The sequence below is a fragment of the Hordeum vulgare genome, chromosome 2H (assembly GCF_904849725.1).
Source record: "Hordeum vulgare subsp. vulgare chromosome 2H, MorexV3_pseudomolecules_assembly, whole genome shotgun sequence".
Lineage (NCBI taxonomy): Eukaryota > Viridiplantae > Streptophyta > Magnoliopsida > Poales > Poaceae > Hordeum > Hordeum vulgare.
In genome coordinates, this window is record NC_058519.1 from 606,638,893 (window position 1) to 606,657,904 (window position 19,012).

Genomic DNA, 19,012 nt, shown 5'->3' on the forward strand with positions numbered 1-19,012 from the left:
TTCCCCCTCTTATTCTTGTACTCGTAAGTTTAGCCACCACATATATGCTTAGCCGTTGCTGCAACCTCACCACTTAACCTTGCCTCACCTAATAAGCTTTGCTAGTCTTGATACCTTTGGAAATGAGATTGCTGAGTCCCATGTGGCTCACAGATTACTGCAACACCAGTTGCAGGTACAGGTAAAGGTTACTTGACGCGAGCGCGTTGATTGTTCATTTGGAGTTGCTTCTTCTTCTTCTTCGTCATCGATCTAGGATGGGTTCTAGGCCGACAGCCTGGGATAGCAAGGATGGACGTTGTTTCATTTTCTCGTTTGTTTTCGTCCGTAGTCGGACCCTGCTCTTCTTCATGATGTTTATGTAATGTAATGTTGTGACTCTCATGTAGCTTGTGGCGAGTGTAAGCCAACTCTCTTTATATATCTCTTCTTTTTAGTACATGTACTTGTAACGATATCCATTCTTGCGACACGACGGTGTGCGCTTCTATCCCTGACGAGGCCTTCGTGCCAAATTGAGGATAGGGTCGCATCTTGGACGTAACAGTAACTCACCTTGGTAGGAAGCACTAAAACAAATGTGTGTGACAGGCATGGCAGTCGTGTGCCAATATTTGATAGTGTTGTTCAAGGATAGACTTCTATTTTTCCATAGTAGCTTCCTCTTACAAACACAATAATTTTGCATTAATTCTACAATCCAATTGGATTATTCCGCAAAGGAGAACGCCAAATTTTTAGCACTAACCCATGTTTATTTCTCAATTTTCTAATTGTACGATCTTGCTATCATTGCCGACCATGCAAAGCAAATGGGTAGACAAAGCTATATATCCTAATATACCAACTTATTTCTATTTGTCAGTTTTATTATATTTCGATGTGCAACAAGTCATGTTGTCATATAGCAAGCCAGTTTTACTGTATTTGCTGGCTCTGTTCTTTCCACGAAACTGTTCTTGCTTAACCTACTTCATGCAGGGATGGTATTAGAACAAAGGGTGCCAAATTGCTTAACCTACTTCGTGCATGAATGGTATTAGGACTAGGGCTATCAAATTGCTCATGTTTTGGGTTCATGTGATCCATCCACCGCTTTTAGCTCCATCTTGTGTGGTTATTCTCTCGAAGTGTTGGCCATATGTGTTGGATATTCAGTTTTTGTTTTTACTATGGCCTTTATACCATCAAAGTTATGTTTCATATACCATAATTTTCTAAACAATTCATTTTCTTTTACTTTATTTGGATTACTTTTTTCTTTATCAATTGATTGTTCCTTTTTTATGAATCCTCTATGATGCCTTTTCGATTTGTAGGTCATTTGTTAGGTAAGGGTTTTGTGTGAGTAATTATCGGTTGGTTTCCCTTCATTATACTAGGTTAATTACGATGTTGCTCACCTCTTTTTTTTATTATAAGTCACTGGCATGTGTTCTTCAAACCCCAAAATGAGATGTTGTAGTTGCATGCTGCAACTTTAGTAGTTTGGTGAGCTGGAATTGAGAAGATGGATCATTGTTTACTTTTCTAGGCTAAAAAGTGACAATCTAATAAACATCATCTATGACCAATTTCTATAATTTTTTCATATCTCTCTAAATCATTGGTGCATTTTCTGCTGCAACGCGCGGGGCATCCTCTAGTTATAAAAGTAACGAACGCGAATCAACTCAACGTGATAAATATGACTAGACGACAATTCCCATGTGTCCTTGAGAGTGCTTTACTTTATATAAGAGAACTTTCAGGCTTGTCCTTTGCTATAAAAAGGACTGGGCTACCTTGTTGCACTCTTGCTACTACTATTACTTGTTATAAATTATCTTGCTACAAAACTAGCACTTGCAGAGAATACCTTGCTGAGAAACGCTTGTCATTTTCTTCCGCTCCTTGTTGTATTCGACACTCTTATCGAAATGACTACGATTGATCCCTTATACTTGTGGGTCATCAGTCCCCGATGATTATCATACACTTCCAACATTCATTCTTTCACACCCCCCCCCCCTTGTGTGAACTCCCTTCTCGTACTTCCGGTCACGTTCACCACCCTATCGAGGGGACTGTCGGGTTGTTGTATCGTAAGTCGTGAAAATTTGAAACACCAACACCGCCATCCTTGCCAAGATCGATGTACTCGGAAAGTGCAAGTCACAATGCGGGTGCTTGATCTATGCTGAGTGGTGTCTCTCATTTCTTGTCATGGACTTTGATTTATGTTGCTTCTTCGGGGTGGACTAAATTGTTGCTTTGAGTGCAAGTCTTTAACATGTGTCATTAATAATTTGATTTTTTGCACTAAATTTTCAAATGTATGCACTCGAAACATCGTAGTAGTTTTATGGAACATGTGATTACAACATCATAGTATTCCCTCTCTAAAGAAATATAAGATCGTTTAGATCATTATTTACAGGGAGTGTTTTTTCACGAGTTAGGTTTCATGAACGGGTTTGACAGAATCAAGTTTCGAGGATCGAATAGATTAGACACGTCCTTATTACCACGTGTGTTGCCTATCATCATCGTGGGAAAAAAGCAAATGATAATGTCCACCCGTGTGGCATGTTTGCACTTTGCCCATACGCAACGATTTTTGTTGATTTTGTTTTGCTCGAATCTTGACAACGGTTCATGAGTTTTGTGTGTCATGTAAGCATCATCATGTGTGTGGGCGTTGGAGATTTCGTCCACAGGACCCGCAGTGCGCGGTTGCCAGCTACGCCATGTGGACAAATCAGTTTTCGTCCACATAGTCAACACCTAGTTCGCGCGCGTGTGGATGAACTGCTCTTCGCCCACACGATGCCCGTACGTTGCTAGGTAAAGACACATGATAACTATGATTTGCAACTATGGTTGTACCACACGTGGCAACTAGTTAATCACACATGGCAACTATTGTTTGGCCACATAGGGTAAATAGTTAATCGAACATGACAACTATTATTTGACCAGATAAGACAAGTAGTTAATCACACATGGCAACTACGGTTTAATTACACACGGCAACTATCGTTAATTAGACATGACAACCGTAGTTTATCAAAACAAAAAAGTTGTCATACTTTTGCAAGTACATTTGTCATCCCAGCTAACTAAAGTTGTCATTCCCCAAGGTGACTAAAGTGTCATCCCATGTGTAACTAACGTAGCTGCGTCAGAACGTGTGGACAGATTTGTTTCATGCTACACGGCGGGATAGGGGTGAGTAATCGTTGTTGGACGTGTGACACGAAGTAGTTGCGTCCACGTGTATGAACAATCCTAATATTCGTCCATACATGACCGTGTGGGCTGTCTCCTGATTGTGTCACGCAGGACATGTGAACGCATATCTAATATGCCACGCCTGTGTTGAATATCAAAAAACAAAAAAAAAAAAACAGCCTCCTCTGCCAAGACATGGTCAGATCTCCGAATCAAACCACTTTCCCTGCTTATTCCAGCAACAACAGCTTTGAGTTGACTCATGTAGCCGCCGTGAGGCTTAGAAGTTAGAAGTGGACGAATCTCCAGCAAATGGTGCTTGCTCACGCCGTCGCCGTTTGACCTCCTCAGAGCCCACACGCATGCTGCGCGTGTCACCTGCTGATACCTCCCGTACTATCGCGACTCCATACCATATGTTTACTCACCTCCCTACCTTCATGTCAACTCACCTGCCCAACAAAGGCAGCAAATCAACATGGGAAAAAGGCAGAGGAGTTAGATTAGGGTACCGGCCAGCCACGGCCACGGCCACAGCCACAACCGTACGTCAACTGCCGGCCACCTTTTCTTTTCCCCGGCCGGGTCGCCTTTCTTTTCCGGCGGCCGGCCTGCACGCACTGCACCACATCACCATCGCACTAATGCTACTAGTGGCACGGCTCACTCCAACCCCAACTCCAACTCCAAGCCGGCCATACACACACATACATGCACGACATATTTAACTTTTGATAAGGAAGTTGGAAGTAGCAGCTTGCACCGAACAAAAGATAAAGCGGAGAACCATTACATGTCATGCATGTACACATGCCCTGAATTTCCTCAAACAGTCTTCCCCTTTTTTAATTCCTTTTCCAAGCCCTTTTTATTATAGATTCATGTATTATTATTATATTGACCAGTTCGCCTTGGCCTCTGGGACAGTGATACCGTTATATGGAGAGGGATACACGGCGAGATTATCACTCACCGTTTTGACTCTATATTTAGACGGTTCCAAAAACGTAATTAAATGATGTGTTCCTTCTCTCAGGCTTTTCCAAGAGTTGAAAACGTATTAACTCCACGCAGTCATCTACGCAAGCCACGCAAGTACGAGAACGATCTGCAAGCGAAACTGTGCCGTGTAAGCCAGAGTGAGCCGTGAGCCACAAACTACTCGACACGAAAAAGGTCTCGATCCTTTCCCGGCCCCTAGCAACCTCCATCTGGAGAATCCAGCGACTGCCGGTTAATTAGTTATTATCGGTTTATTTCCTGGAAGATTCGGGCCACATCGATCGCGTCGCTTGCGCGATCAGGATTAGAATGTCTTTTTTTTTTTTGCGAGGGTAGGATTAGAATATCTTTTGCAGATAAGTTTTTAGGGTCAGACCAGTATTATACTACTCTACTTAATTAATAATACGAGTGATGTGTGCGCGTCCAAGTGAAAGCTCAGTTGTTGTCATCCATCTGCTGGCGCCACCGATACGATATCTCACAGCGGATTTGTACGAATTCCGGCGAGCAAATACGATCGAATTGCCTCTCCACGCTAGTATTGTACAGTATGATTTTAGTGACGAGAAAACAGGAGGGTAAAGTGGCTAGTTATACCGAAAGATTGCCATGGCATGGACGCGGTGCTTTACGCTTTACAGCCTCGTCCAAGTCGGTTCGGCTCGTCCTAAAGAAACGGCCGGTTTATCATCATCCAAGCTAGTGATCGACGCCACAGAGGAAAGTTACTAGTAGCTAGCTCACCAAATTTCCGCTTTGCCAACATGGGACACACCGCTTCAAAACGGAATATACTACTCCTACTAGCAAAGAACGCATGCGTATTTCTCCCATGTGGCACGCCTCCATAGCTTATTTTATTTTATTTCATGTAGAGAAAAGGCTTCGACGGCTTAATTAGCATGCTGGCCACGCCGTGCGTGCATGCAAACTCTTTTTATACCCAAGAAAATATCATTTCGCAGCACGCGCACTTCAAATCCCATTTAGTAGAATGATACCGAGATCTTGTTGAATCATACGGTTGTCGAAACGGATATCTGCAAATCCCCACGAAATTAAAACCGCATCTTAACGAGCGATCGCTTCCAGGGCAAAACCTACTGTTGAACGCTAATCTTAAGCAGGAGATATATCCGGCGAAAAGATTTAAAAGAAAATCTTTGCAGAGGGGATAGGCAGGATTATATTATTTAAATAAATTAATTGATTTGCGCTCTAAAACCAGAGAGGAGGGGATCCGCCTCGCGGGGATCGCGGGGGCCGGCGCTGTGGCAGGCAATCCGGCGGTACGGATCGGGTGGTGGGGCTCGTTCCGTTGGAGCGGGCCCCGCGCCGGGCATCTCTCGTCGCCCGCTTGACCAGTCCCGTCCGATCTTACTCCCCCGCCCCATCCGACGGCCCGGATCCCATCCGACGTGGGTCGCACGCCCCCGCCCCGGCCACGGCCGCCTTCCTCTTCCCCGGTCTCCTGTTGCGTTGCCCTTCGTCTCAAGCTTCTCTCTCCGTTCGCCCTTCCCTTCTCTTCCCTTCTCTTCTCTCTCTCTCCCCGTGTGTGTGTGTGGCTTCTCGGCATCTATATATTAGAACTCCACTGGTTCTTCTCACCCCTGGCTCCCTCCCTCCCTCTCCCCATCGAGGAATTCAATCTGGTCTCCGTCCCGGCCTGGTCCATTGGATTGGAGGGGCGTCAGAACAGGGAAAGGCAGGCTTCACAAGGGAAGGAAGGAAGGTTTGTTGCCTCTTGCCTGCCCGTATCTTCTTCCTCCTCCTCCTCCCGTAATCTGTTCATACGTACGCTGGGTTCGATCATGGTATCCTTCCATATCTGCATATTTTCCCCCTTGTGTAGTCTGACGAAGAACCGGTCTACGTATGTATGTATGTATGCGCCTGCGGTTCATCCATCTCTTGGATTCATTCATCCAGGAAGGCGATCGAACCAACGGCTTCTTCTCATCTTATCTTAGATTAAATCGCCTTTCTTTTCGTTCCATTCTGTTTGATGCTGATCGACCTCTGATTGTCGTCGCCATGGAGGGTTCGGTTGCCTTCTTGATTGATTTCTTCCTCTCCTTCCCCGCCTGCTCCGGCCGGTTGCTTTGCTTGGATGCGCTGGAACCCAACGATTTCCTCCTGCTAGTACTACATCTTTTTCTTCCTTCTCCTTCGGATGGACCAAGGCGTAGATACTGTTCCACGACCCCAAGTGTTTTGTGTAGCCCGTACGCGTCAACTGCCTCCCTCCTCTTTCGGCCGATTCCCGAAAGGAGAGGGGAGCCACCACACCTTTCGGTTCACATACAGTACTACTACTAGCACCACCGCCCTCTGCCTCCGCCTCTGCCGTGCTAGGGTGGGTATCATCGATTTCACCTCACAGATAAACCGATGCTGCTAGTTCTGATTCAGGATTAAAAAAAAACAAGGAGATGGTTTTAACGTGAAGGGAGCGCGTTGCAGTTAGCTTCTTCATTCTTTTCTTCTTCTTTCGAGCTGTTAACATCTTCATTTGGTCGACGCACAAGGAGAAGGAGGAGGGTTTACTTGCCTTACAAGAGCGAAAAAAAAAAAGTTGCATCGGTACGGTGAAAACGCACCTGCCTTTGAAAACCAGGTGGCACCTAGCCGATACAGCTCATGCAAATGTCTGCCTGCCTAAGAAATTTCTGTTATAGGCAGACGCAGGCCTACATGGAAGGAGGGAGGGAGGGAGGGCCACCACACCTAACTGAAACTGAAACAACAAATTTTGTTAGTCATACATATATAGTACAGTACTACGTGCTGATGTTGGTTCCGTACGCTTTTCAGTTATTATCAGCCATTTGGCCGCCACATGCCCCTCCTTTGTTAGGCGACTTTGCTGCCGTGCCGTACGATCAGTATTTGTGTCATCTCTCATTGCACATGAGACTTGACAGTGTCGTCGAGTAGGACAGTTCACCATTCCTCTATGTTCAGAATCTTCCTTTTTTAGGTGAAGAATCGTGGCCTGGCTGATTGAATCTTTTGTAACAAACATATCCGATTTTTCAGTCTCAGGTGATCCTCTGATCAATTGGCATGGACGAACACATGGGACGGCGGACGGTGGGCGGCCTCCTCTTCACCAAAGGGGGCTCCATCCTCCTCTTCAGGGAGGACAGCTCCCGCCGCAAGGCCGGCGCTTGCTGCCCGCGCAATGGCTGCAACGGCACCCGGCATTCGACAGACAAAGGCCGGCCAACGCCCAGCCACAGGGAAGCAGCAGCAACAGCAGCCAAGGAAGCAGCGCCAACCACCCGGAGATCACAGCCTCTCAGGAAGAAGCCTCCACAAGGAAGCAGCAATCCAGCAGAGCCTTGTAGCGAAACCGACAACAGGACGGGAGAGACGGCGGCTCCAGGTGCCGGGCGTGACCTGCTGGCGCGCCTAAAGGACAGGGTGAATGCGTCAAGGAAGCGGTCGCTGGCCAGGGAGATGAGCAGCTCGTCGTCGTCGTCCGGTGGGTTCAGTGCCAGTTCTTCTGGTGGTGGTGCCACCCGGTCATCAGCGGTGTCGAGGCCGACGCGTCGTGCAGCGTCCCGGATAAGGAAGGCAGACGAAGGCGAAAATGCAGGAGGTGCTCGCAGGGCGCCTAGGAGGGACACCGGTGGTGGTGTTGGTGCCAGGAGGAATTCAGATGACCCGGTGATGGTTGGGCAGCGGGCAGCAAGGGAGCAGGCCCCTACCGAAGGGTTCATCTCCGGGTTCCTGGCGAGGTACAGGGGTAGTCTCCAGGGAGGGTCGTCTTTGCAGGACGGCACCGAGGACTCCAGCGGGTACTGGCGCTTCGACGTCGAAGGCAGTGAAGAGGTAATGGCACAACTCTGTCACTCACTGCGTCAATCATGATCATCCCAAAAACTTGGTGAACTGTACAACCAATGTATCTGAACCGTGGAATTATGCTGCAGCTGGAGAACTACTTCATGCTCAGTGATCGGCACCGGGCGATGAGGATGGACATCGACGGCATGTCCTACGAGGTATGATCATGATCACCTGTTCTCAACATCTTAACATTTCTCTTGTTGGCACATTTGAGATGCATTGTTTCTGCCTGTTCTTTGGATCATCATCTATATGACACTTGATTCTGCAGGAATTGCTCGCGTTGGGTGACCGGATCGGCACGGTGAACACCGGGCTTTCAGAGGACGCGCTGTACAAGTGCCTGAAACGAAGCCTGTACACGCCCACAGCCCCAGAGACGCACCTAGACTGCGACAGAAAATGCAGCATATGCCAGGTAAGTTCATCCGCAGAGTTTCAGCACCGCGCTAAACTGAATTTACCACGCGGCGAAAAGTACTCGGGCGACGGAGTTTCGGTGTGTAATCTGACCCATGTTGTTTTTGTGGATTCAGGAGGAGTACTCTGGTGGTGAGGAGGTGGGGAACATGGCGTGTAAGCACTACTACCACATCACCTGCATACAGCACTGGCTCCGGCAGAAGAACTGGTGCCCCATCTGCAAATCCGTCGCCGCCAAGACCGTCTAGCGCTAGCACCAGCAGCCTCTGCTTGTTTAGTGTAAACAGATTCTCCTGAAATGTCTAGACACAAGATCTGTATTCTTTTTTCTATTCTTTTCTAGAACGAAACATTTGTTTGTGCCTTCAAGACTTCTTGTCTTCCTTCAGTTCACAAGGTCCAGTGGACAATGAAAAAGGGAACAAGAAATAAACTCTTGATTAGATGGTGGAGAATTTCACTTGCTCAGTGGTTTATCTTGTCAGTGTTCAGTTTGTGCTCTTAGCTTGTGATGTACATACTCATCCTTTTCATCAGTAAGAATCTCTTCAAGGACGGTTAACAGCGAGTACGGATATGGTATTCGTCAATTCGTATAGTCAGACTTCGTTTCTAAAAATTTGACAAATATTATTTTTAATTTACGAACAGTCGAACACCCCGGTATTGATCTTATGTTTGAGCCCTAGTGGGCAGGAGAAGATAGGCACGAATCCTCGGATTGAACTCGGGTGGGCAAGCTATTCTTCTCCCCGTGTACATCCACAGACTATACATACCTTATCCTATGCACAGAGACGCTGCCATCAGTTTCGAAATGAAATACGTAAAGTGGTTGGAGACGTACACGAACCTCATCCATACGAATACAGACGTTGACAGGGACGATATGGCCTTCGTGTTCCGTTCTTCTGCCCTCGAGGTTCCTGTCATGCTTGACGAGCGACTGGATCAGATCACGCGATATATATTGAAGGCAAATGGGGTGGGAGCAGTTGCAACTTGGCGGGGAATCTCTGCTTTCTCAACGACAATGGCGGCTCTTTCCATGAGAACCTCAGGTCACACGGATTTAGACAGCAGCCAACGTACGCCTCGATCCCTGCATCTCCAAAATCACATCATTTTTCTTTTCTCCTCGAAACGCAGAATAATATGATCGCGCAGAAGGACTGAACAGGTTCTGATGAGTAGAAGCAAATTGACAAGGTAATAAGAGAATGCCCTTGTTATTAAGGTTCAGAACACGCTTTATATATTACCAGCAGCACATGATAAATTGTGCTCCTTGAATTATCTCACACCAGCAAGTTCCTAAGATAGTATATGTACAGATCTTAGAGGAGTACAGACAATAGTCTGATAACAATTGGTACTCCGATGCAGAAGTACAACAAATCACCCATTGTCCAGGGCCAGGAGGCAACCCTAAACTATCGGAATGCTATTATTCGCTTCTTTTTTTGCTGCGACTGAACACTGAGCTGAGTGCATCGAAGACAGATTTCGAGATAGAGACACTCAGGCTGTTTTGTTATTCCGGTGCTCGCCTCCTCCTTCTATACATGAAGAAATAAACATATGTAGGCGGAGACGATGGAGGAGATGAAAGCCAGCAAGTTCACATAGCATCAACACCGGACAGACAGAGCACCAGGTAATATAAAGTGCCCTGAAGTGTTCCTGGAGAAATCGATGAGCCACAAGTTAAAAAAACAGAAGCAGCAGCCATGCGATCACATCAGAAATGCATATCTAGAACTACTCAGGTATCATCGTTGTTGTTGTTGTTACTGTTGTTGTTGTTATTGTTGATGATGATGACAGCTACGCAGATACTATGGATATACCAAACTCTTGGCGATAATCACCATGCAGTGTGTATGGATCTTTTCCCTGGCTTTGTAACCCATTTTGGTGGCTGGAGATTCGCCTGGCTCATCAATATAATGGAATTGTCACACTCCCATCTAAATGAACTCACTGCGCTTACTGCAATCGCGCTTTGATGGTTTAGGCTGCCGCCCCCCTCGCCCCAAACACTAAAAATCACCATGCATTTTGAAGCATGGTTATGGCAAGAAAAAGGGCCTTAGAGACATAACCCTAGTGTTGAAATCAGAACTTTACTGATTTTTTAGTCTATAACACGAACCTTTAGACATCAATGCATTCCTAAACTAAATATTCCAAGAACACAAATAAATTGAATTGCAAATGATGCAGAAGTCTCAAAGTCTATGCGTCCATACAGTTACGGCAGCATTATTTAAGAGATGTATTTCCTAGCTTCCAAATAGACCCCCAAACAGTTGCATATCTAGGGTTAAACATTACCTGTACGAGATGCACCAAGTGAGGATTTTCAACCATGAAGAACCTTGTCTGGATCTAACTGACCACTATAGTAACTGGAAGGAACAGCTGAGAGCTCCAACCTTCCTTTCCACTCTTCACCAGGCTTCAAGGTAATGGGCTTCTCAACAGCTGCAGGCTCCACACACAACATGTGCTTATATTCTTCATCACCAAAATCCAGAATGGTTTTTGACCTCCTCTCCCATGGGTTCCATACAACTACAAAGGGCAAAATGATAATAGAAGTATGAATTTTGTAGTGAGGAAAATAAGAATTGACACAGATAGGTACAGTATTCGCTACTACCAAATTAGCTTACCAGCATCTGGAAGCCCATCTTTCCTAAGCACAAATGTTCTTTTCTTCTCATGATCAATAATTGCAATTTTTGGTGGTGTGTCCAGATATATTTTGTCAATCTTCACAGCAAAGTTTACAGATCAGCAGTTGTAGCTTCATATAATCACATGGAACACTGAAGTGGTTTATTTACCTCTGATTCAAACACAAGAGCATCCCCCTGCTCCGTGAATCGCTCTTTTCCCTTCAGGTTGTCAAAGTAGTCCATTGTCTCCAGCCCTTCAATACGTACTTCGCTAAGGAATTTTGCAGTTTCAGTAAGCACATAATAAAGTTTTGAGTTATGATGCATTGGAACAGGGAAGCTACAAAAAGTAAAACTAAAATTGCTCGAAGTTATCACCAAAATGTGCATTTGAAATAATCATTATTCTTTAATCACAACAGCAACTGTTTTTGTTCTGAGTAGTCTTGTGCATTCAGTTAATTTGGTCAGTTGAGTTTGGTAAATACATTACAGTTTTGGTAAATACCAAATTATTTTGTATGGTTTTGGTAAATATCAAACTAACCAAAGTTGAACAGAATTCAAGAATAAAGACACCATATTTTACTTCTGTTCGTATGTCTGAATATTCAAACTTGTTATGTGCAACGCGGATTGAATAGTCAACGGCCAGATACTCCGATTGATCAGCATTCCCAAGTGATTAAGTGGCAAAGTGCAGACCATGTCGCCGATCAGTCCGTGACAGACACGCAATAACAAGCCTACAACCTACAGGCTAAACTAGAGACTACAGCGGCACCGTGCATTACACAAGCTCGCAAGTCCAAGTTGATTAGCTACAGCGTACAACCCTTGATAGTATAATAATAGTACTAATTAAGAGTACAAGTCCAATCTGCTGAGTGCTGCTATGGTGCTGCCACATGGTCCATGTGTGCCACAGAAGGGTGTAAAACGGAAGCGAGACACTTCTGTGGGCCTCGAACTTTGGTTTTCAGTATCTACCAATTCCCTCCAACTAACCAAGGCTAAAACGGTACCGGATATTGCTACGGTACCAAAAAACGTAAAACTGCAAAAACTCTGGTCAGGTTCAGTTTTAATATGCACTGTCTTAACTGAGATAAACACTCTGGGTTACAGAATTATCAATGGGCAAACTCAAGCAAAACTTTAGAAACCCTGTTCGGTTGTTCCACAGTGTCCATTATCTAAGCATGAGGATGCAGTATTCTAACAAGCCAGGATATGTAACAATTTTGCCCTTATCCATTGACTCAATCCCAACGAGATAAAACAACTTAACACCGAAGCATACTTTATTTATCTGCAATAGTTTGATAATTACTTGAATATGTTTACCAGCAGAGGAAAAAGGAAGAACCTGGACCCTGTTTTCTCTACTGTCATAGTGCTGGCACTAGCCAATAAAAGCAAGTCCAATATTTTGAAAAGTAGTCCATATGCCGGCACTAACAATATGAGAATCAGAAGCAGAGTTTCGCATCTGCTCCAAGAAAATGTGCTGAATTTACCAGCCTTGGTTAAAGACAAGCACGGCAACTATCACATACATGAGCATGTACAATGGTATTAACAATATGAAACCAGGGTAGAAAACTAGAGTAGCATATTTTGTACATCTGCTCCATTTTTTAACGAAACTACTGGTCTTAGACTCTTGGTAGTTGGCTCAGTACCAATGACACAAATACCATGCATATAAGCCTCTTGAAAGGTGGATCGGTGTCTGGTGGTGCACCATTGCCGAGTAAACCCGAGTACATATACCACTGGATGTCTGGACAGCTTTACACTAACATGATTTCACTGTTGCAATTCTAAACCCTTGGAGAAGTTTGAGCTTGAAATATCCAGGGAGGAAAAAAAACTGAGAAAAGGGAGGAAAAGAAATTGCAAAGCATAGACGCACCTTATGTCAGACACGGAGAAGTATGTATGATATGCAAATGTAAATGAGAAGGGTTTTCCATCAGTGTTGGTGTTTCTAATTCGAGAAGTGAGAAACAATTCTCCTTTGGGTCCAAGAGCGACTCTTAATCGGAATTCAAATCTGCAAGTCATAGTTTGTCCAAAGACGTGAGGAGCAGAATCAGAATTGGCGACATGAAGAAAAGGAAGGAAGCATGATCTCTGGATGGTTGATCACTGACCTGTGAGGCCAGATCTTGAGATCTTCTTCAGAAGGCTTCAGAATGAGATCTGCATAAGTTTTAATACCGCTGTTTACTGGGAGTGGTGGAGGATTATCATCAACGAGCCATAGCCGGTTCCTCGCAAATCCATGTTTTTCAAGATTTCCATGTGTTCCAAACTGCATTTATATAGTTCATTTGGATGACCAGAGAAGACAAAACATTACAATGAATTTATGGAAGTAAATATTGATGAAGCTGTCATACCTGGGGAAAGCAAATGGGTATGCCACCACGAATTGCTCCTGGAGACTTAAAAACTGCCTGAAAGGGATTGTATTTTGAAAATACAGTTCAGAGATGCTATAATTACTGCAGTAACACGTAATAATCAAAATAATAAGTAATATGTGCCAGTATTACAGTGTGAAACTTCATAATTAATGGGGTTAAACTTCCAACGGTGCAAAACAAATGTAACATCTAACATGGCCAAAATTGCCAATACAGGCCAAGATGAGGCAGTTGTTTGTGGTTATGCTCAAAAGGACACTTGATCAGAACGTGATAGGCTTGTGGTCAAATGGGGACAAACAACAAAATTAATTAGTGGGACAAGGATGACAAGGATGTGTCAATGCATCCTATAGAAGTTTATCGATACAACAAATTAATGACTTCATCCATGACCTCATGAATGGCTCCGTACCTTGCTGCTTACAAAAAGTAACTCATCCCCCTGTTCATTCTTCCAAGAGGTAACTTGCCCTCCATATAGACGGACCTAGCAAAAGACAAAGACAATTGATTAGCAAGACCGGTCTGAGTCTAAAAAGGTAATGATAATTGGCAATAATACACGTAGGGACCAGGCCATAAATATTTATTTTGCAGCACGGAGAATTCTTGAGGTTTGGCAGAATAAGGGTGGAAAGGTTAGGCAGCAATAATGCAGGAGAATTCAAAAGGGGTGATCTGAATCCTACTCGTATGCAAGCATCACACCAAACAGAAGTTTAGAACCTTCTTTCCTGACAAAATGTAAGTACAGCCATGACAAGAGTAAAAAGAAGGATTAACCCAAACATCTGGGTAAAATGCTAACCTACTTGTCATGGGCTCATGGCACAACTCATTCATCTAACAAGGGCACTGCCGTCTTTGTAACAATAGCTCCACAGACCACAAACATGTTTTCCTTGCCAGTTGGCACTGATATGCTTATAAATTACTAGAATTTTAACGCGATCAAATTTCACCTTTTTCGATCTTATAGTTCTGAATAAGCCACAAGAAATTAGATGCCTTAGGTAAAACTACTAGGCTTTGACAAAATTGGCCCCGAGAAAAGCATGGAAAAAATTGACACCCATGTTAGGAAACTAGGTGCCTTAGGTAAGACTACTGGGGTTTTGTTTGCTAGTCCCTCCATTCCAATAATGCATGACTGGGGAACAGAGCAACACATACTCAAGTTCATCTTGTAATTCTAAAGTTGTCTTTAGCATAGGTAAGTTCACAAGTTCAAACACGCCTCCCATGGCTTAGACCCTGTCATGGTAAGCAGCTGGCACAAGGTGACAAGTACACCGAAAGGAACACATCAATCAAAGTTAAATTTGGTATGCAGGTGACTCGATCGGCCTAACACGCCAGAACTACAATCAGTAACCCACTTGTCATATAAAAAGGAGGATTGGTGGGATAGCACCTCCCCTAAAAAAGGGGCCATGAGACGCATATGGGACCAAACGCCAGCAGACAGGGGATGGGATGGGATGGGGATTAGCCATCCCATTCGATCCTGGAAACATTAGGGGGGTAAACCTACCTAGTCCCTCTCGCTTTCGAGCGGTAGCATAGTCGGTGCGTCTTTTCCGCTGGGTCCCCGAACATGATAAAGATGATTGTCTGCGTAAAACTCGTGTCCTATCCGTTATCACCATCACATCTTACCCTGTCCAGCTACCAAGTTGTGAATGCTATAGTGACGTTCGTATGAGCGCGGCCTCATCTCTTGGCTTTGATTTTTCACAGGATGTGCACACAGCGCGCGCGCACACAGGTATTTTGGTTGAGCCAACTCGCGGAATCTGATTGCAACGGCGCTCCCGGACGATTAAACTGACAGGAGGAGGGCGAAATGGCACCGCTAATTCCTCTGATCAAAAGGGGAAAGGTAAAAAAGAGACGCTGACACAACAATTAAAGCCTATCAGAGCGTGGTACGGCATAATGCGCCTCGATTCGATGGGCCAGCTGAACCACGAAATCCGCCCGAAAATCGCGCGCCCCCGGAAACTTGTGATTTTGAAGCCGGCGACCCTGCCCGGCCTGAGAAGGCGCGCGCGTCGGCGAGCCCCGCGGCGGATCCGCGGTGAATGCGCCCCGAATCGGCCGGGGGCGGGAGGGGGACGGGGGTGGGGAGAGGGGCGGGTACGTACCTCGGCGGTGAAGCGGCCCGGGTCGCGGAGCACGATCTTGTCGAGGCCGGAGGGGCCCTTGGTGCGCTCGAGGAGGGGCGGCTGCAGCTTGGGCGACTTGGGCGTCGGGGGCGGCGAGGACGCGCCGGCCATTCCCCACCACCAGCTCGCGTCCCGCGCCTTCCCTTGTGAGCCCCTGGCGGAGAGCGAGTGGAAGGGGGCGGAGGGAGATAGTGGAGTGTGGAGAAGAGGGGAATCCAAAGTGTGACGGCGAGTATTTATAGCCGAAGTGAGGAGGAAGAAGAAGAAGAAGAAGAGAGCGGGCTTGTTCCAGTGGTGTGGTGTGGGTCGCCCGTGGCTGACTGGGCTCAAGGGCCTACGGGAGTGCGTGCGTCCTCGGCTTTGCTGGCGCGTCCGGTCAAGCCTCGGTGTCATCCATGTCATAGTTTGTTGTCCTGAAAATGCTCTAAATCAGTCGGCTGACCTCTTCTGTCCGTAAACCGTCTTTTGTGTTGTCGGATCGCACGAAATCGAACGGTTTAAATTGCCTCCGTCCAAACAACGGGCAGCCTCGACCAGGTTGCAGCATTGTAACTCCTCGCGCGCAGGCCGCCCCAACCAGATGGTTTGGTCCACCAGTCCACCCACTATACATTGCAGCTCGTCCCGGAGAATTGCAACGTTCCCTCTTCCTCCTCCTCCCCTCCCTTCTCCCTTCCTGCTCCGATTTGGATCCAGAACCGGCGGATGCGCCGGTCGACGCGGCAGCTGGGCAAGGGAGCGGTGGCGCCGACAGGCAGAGAGGGAGCGACTACTCGCGCTTATTCTTCGCGCTCCATGCCCGACGACGACCGAGAGACGAGGTCAGTTTTTTCTAGATCTCGTATGTGGCGCGGTAGGAATCGAAGCATTTCGAGAGGGTGGACGGTGGACGACCTTGGGTAGGTGTAGGATGGGGTGGTACTCGTGGATCTGAGTAGTTTTTTGTAGGAGGAGTTGTTGTAGCGGTTGGTGTTGGGCTCGTCGGCGTACTGCCCTCCGCGGTGGCTCCACTGCGGCGGGGATGGATGCCACTCGTGGGGCCGCGTCCATTTTGCATTGTTTAGTTGTCGCTGTAGATGTGAGGCCTGTCGTGCAAGTTGGAGAAGTTGGGGGCAAGCGTTTGAAATGAATTGATGTGACGCCAACACACGACAGCCAACGGTTCTTAATCTTGAAAACGGGCTATTCATGTCGAGATGGCGATGTTTTCTTCATGAACAACTAAAAGCATCCAAGTTTGTCACCTGGGTGAACGATTTTTGTGTGCCCAACTTACTCGATCGAGACAAACTTGAGTCTCATATCATATCAAATGGACTCATCCTAACGGGAAAAGCAACATGCCAGGGACAGTCATGTGGCAATGTCCCTTAGTCAAATTAGTCTCATTTTCAGGAGTTTTAACAATTGATAGTATACAGGAAAAATTGTTGTCTACCATATATATAGCAACAACATTTGTTGAGCTGCTCCAACCCGCATTTTGTTATCCTGAATTTTTAGTGTGCACTTTTGTAGGTTGTTTGTTTTGTTCTCTTCAAATACATTTGCACATTGAATACACTTGTTACAATAGTCATGTTTTTGTTCTTGTTAAATTTAGGTTTGTTATTCAGACTGAATTAAATAGTCACGTTGCAATAGTCATTCTTATTCAGTTTGAGTGAAATTAGTTGACTAACTCTTATGAGAAAATCAATTGAGTAACTCTTATTATGTTTTTTTTCAGTTTCTCTGTTTTTATAACTTGTTTTTTGTTATTCCTTCTGTTTTGTAGAATGGACGACGACGAATGCCCTGCCGCTGATGGGTCATTTTCAACGCGTTTCTCACACACCCGCTTGCGCCAGATTGCGGATCGTCGGCCAAAAAAAAGAAGGATGTTATACGCCTATGCAGTTTTGGTTCCCTCTTGAATATCAACTTTTTTTCTGTACCCGCTGATCTGCTGGATTGGGTAGTCATGAAAATTGATCCAGAGAAGGCGTTGTTTAGGTATGCATTTTTCAAATATATCCCTCTTACATAACATCATTTTTTCTATCTTTTTGTTGCAATAGGTTTTGTTTCTTATAGGCTCAGATGTTTACTCTACTTGTTGCAGTCACAGATAGAAGTCCATATTGTTTACAAAAGACATGGTGCAAAAAAAATCAATGTACCTTCTGGGTCAAGGCCAGTGGAGTTGTTGAGGAGGAACGAGCCACATGTGTTGCGTGAACCCTATCGAGTTGGATCGAGGGCCCCAACAAGGTGCACTATCGAAGTGCTTGAAGGTGCAGACGTTCTTGATGTTGTTATTGTAGACATGATATGTGTTCTTTTGTGTATTGGCAACATGATTCCTCTAGAGTATATTGCGAGCTTGGTTGACATGGACAGTATCAATGAGTTTGCTTGGGATGAGCATTTCTTGGCTGCTGCGTTGAATGAGGTCAAGAAGTATCAAAAGAAGAGGAATGAAGGAAAAATTGCCTTCTCGATCGTTGGTTGTCTACCAATGTTTGCGGTATGGCCCATGAGCTTGTTGCTTCTCTCTATTTTTGTTTCATTTCTTGCGATGTAGTATCCATCTATGACATGTTGGCTCACAATGTTATTTTTATGTTTCTGTTCAAATTATTTACATGGACTTTTGTTGAGGTGCCTCGGTTGCTGGCTTCTGAGCATAGAATTGATTACATTGGTTTGGAGAAAATGCAGAGTTGCAGTTATCAAGGGATGGAAGATGTGCAGCAAGGACCTGATTGTTGGGGAACGTTGCATGGGAAACAAAAAAATTCCTACGCACACTAAGACCTATTATGGTGATGATCATCTACGAGAGGGAGATCGGATCTACATACCCTTGAAGATCGCTAAGCGGGAAGCGTTAAGAAACGCGGTTGATGTAGTGGAATGTCTTCGCGATCCAAATCGTCGTCGTCCCACGGTCCGTTTCGATCTAGCACCGAACGGATGGCACCTCCGCGTGCAGCACACGTACAGCTCGATGACGATCTCCACCTTCTTGATCCAGGAAGAGAGACGTGGAAGTAGATGAGTTCTCCGGCAGAGTGACGGCGCGCCGGTGATGATGGTGATCTATTCCTGCAGGGCTTCGCCTAAGCACCATAGAAATCCGATCTAGAGGAAGAACTACGAACTGGAGGAAAGGGTTGCACGTGGCTGAAATTGTGTCTCAAAACCCCTAAAACCTCTAGTATATACAGGAGGAGGGAGGAGG

At 45.6% G+C, this 19,012-nt stretch overlaps 2 protein-coding genes across 2 annotated transcripts; one reads left to right on the forward strand and one right to left on the reverse strand.

Moving 5' to 3' along the window:
* The first annotated feature begins 5,716 nt into the window (after positions 1-5,716).
* Positions 5,717-8,972, forward strand: LOC123427706 (E3 ubiquitin-protein ligase RLIM-like). Its single transcript, XM_045111815.1, has 5 exons — positions 5,717-5,950; positions 7,258-8,055; positions 8,157-8,228; positions 8,345-8,491; positions 8,610-8,972. Exons 2-5 carry the CDS (start codon positions 7,285-7,287, stop codon positions 8,742-8,744), a joined length of 1,125 nt encoding a protein of 374 aa, XP_044967750.1. The 5' UTR covers positions 5,717-5,950; positions 7,258-7,284; the 3' UTR covers positions 8,745-8,972.
* Positions 8,973-9,728: 756 nt separating this feature from the next.
* Positions 9,729-16,016, reverse strand: LOC123427707 (putative glucose-6-phosphate 1-epimerase). Its single transcript, XM_045111816.1, has 9 exons — positions 15,766-16,016; positions 14,031-14,105; positions 13,589-13,645; positions 13,340-13,500; positions 13,099-13,239; positions 11,349-11,451; positions 11,175-11,274; positions 10,834-11,073; positions 9,729-10,179 (listed from the first exon to the last, which is right to left on the reverse strand). Exons 1-8 carry the CDS (start codon positions 15,895-15,897, stop codon positions 10,862-10,864), a joined length of 981 nt encoding a protein of 326 aa, XP_044967751.1. The 5' UTR covers positions 15,898-16,016; the 3' UTR covers positions 9,729-10,179; positions 10,834-10,861.
* Between the last annotated feature and the right edge of the window lie 2,996 nt (positions 16,017-19,012).